Below are 545 nucleotides of genomic sequence, written 5' to 3'. Positions count from 1 at the left end.
GTTACGTCATCAACGTAGAATTCCTGAGCAAAACCTCGGAGAGCGCGGAGTGCACTGCTGATATCAGAGCGGGACGTTGCTGAGGGAGCGGCGCGTAATGCGTTGCTCTCCGAGAAATCGGTCATACTGGTGTTGGATTCTTGTGTTTTTACTTGGGCCTATATATCGACTGGTCGGCAGTGCATCAACGTGAGGCCTCGCGCGAGGAAGCCGAAATCCAGAAGACCACGACATACTGGTGGGAGCCGCAGGAATGACGCGTTTCTGGAATGTTGCATTCGTTCAAGCACATACAAAGCGGACTTACAGGTGACCACGGAAAAATTCGCCACCACTGACTACTATCCTCCATAGTTAACGGTTGTCCACAAAAAAATTCGCCACTTAATTCGATTGGTCAAAAACAAAAGTTCAAATACAAGAAAAGGTCAGTTAATACAAGAAAAGGTCAGTTATTTATTTTAATAAAAAAAGACGCATTAAAAAAGAAAGGTCGTAGATGTACTCAAGTTATAAAAAAAACTATTTTATTAAAGAAATTCTAG

At 43.1% G+C, this 545-nt stretch overlaps 1 protein-coding gene across 1 annotated transcript; it reads right to left on the bottom strand.

Moving 5' to 3' along the window:
• Nucleotides 1–14: 14 nt before the first annotated feature.
• Nucleotides 15–125, bottom strand: PPTG_24698 (hypothetical protein; the record flags this gene model as incomplete). Its single annotated transcript, XM_008918255.1, has 1 exon — nt 15–125. A coding segment is annotated over one exon (111 nt), but the record flags the coding sequence as incomplete, so codon positions are not given.
• Between the last annotated feature and the right edge of the window lie 420 nt (nt 126–545).

This window comes from Phytophthora parasitica (genome assembly GCF_000247585.1).
Source record: "Phytophthora parasitica INRA-310 unplaced genomic scaffold supercont2.166, whole genome shotgun sequence".
Taxonomy (NCBI): Eukaryota; Oomycota; class Peronosporomycetes; order Peronosporales; family Peronosporaceae; genus Phytophthora; species Phytophthora nicotianae.
Note: the sequence above shows the minus strand (reverse complement) of the source record. Positions and strands in the feature narration are given on the sequence as shown.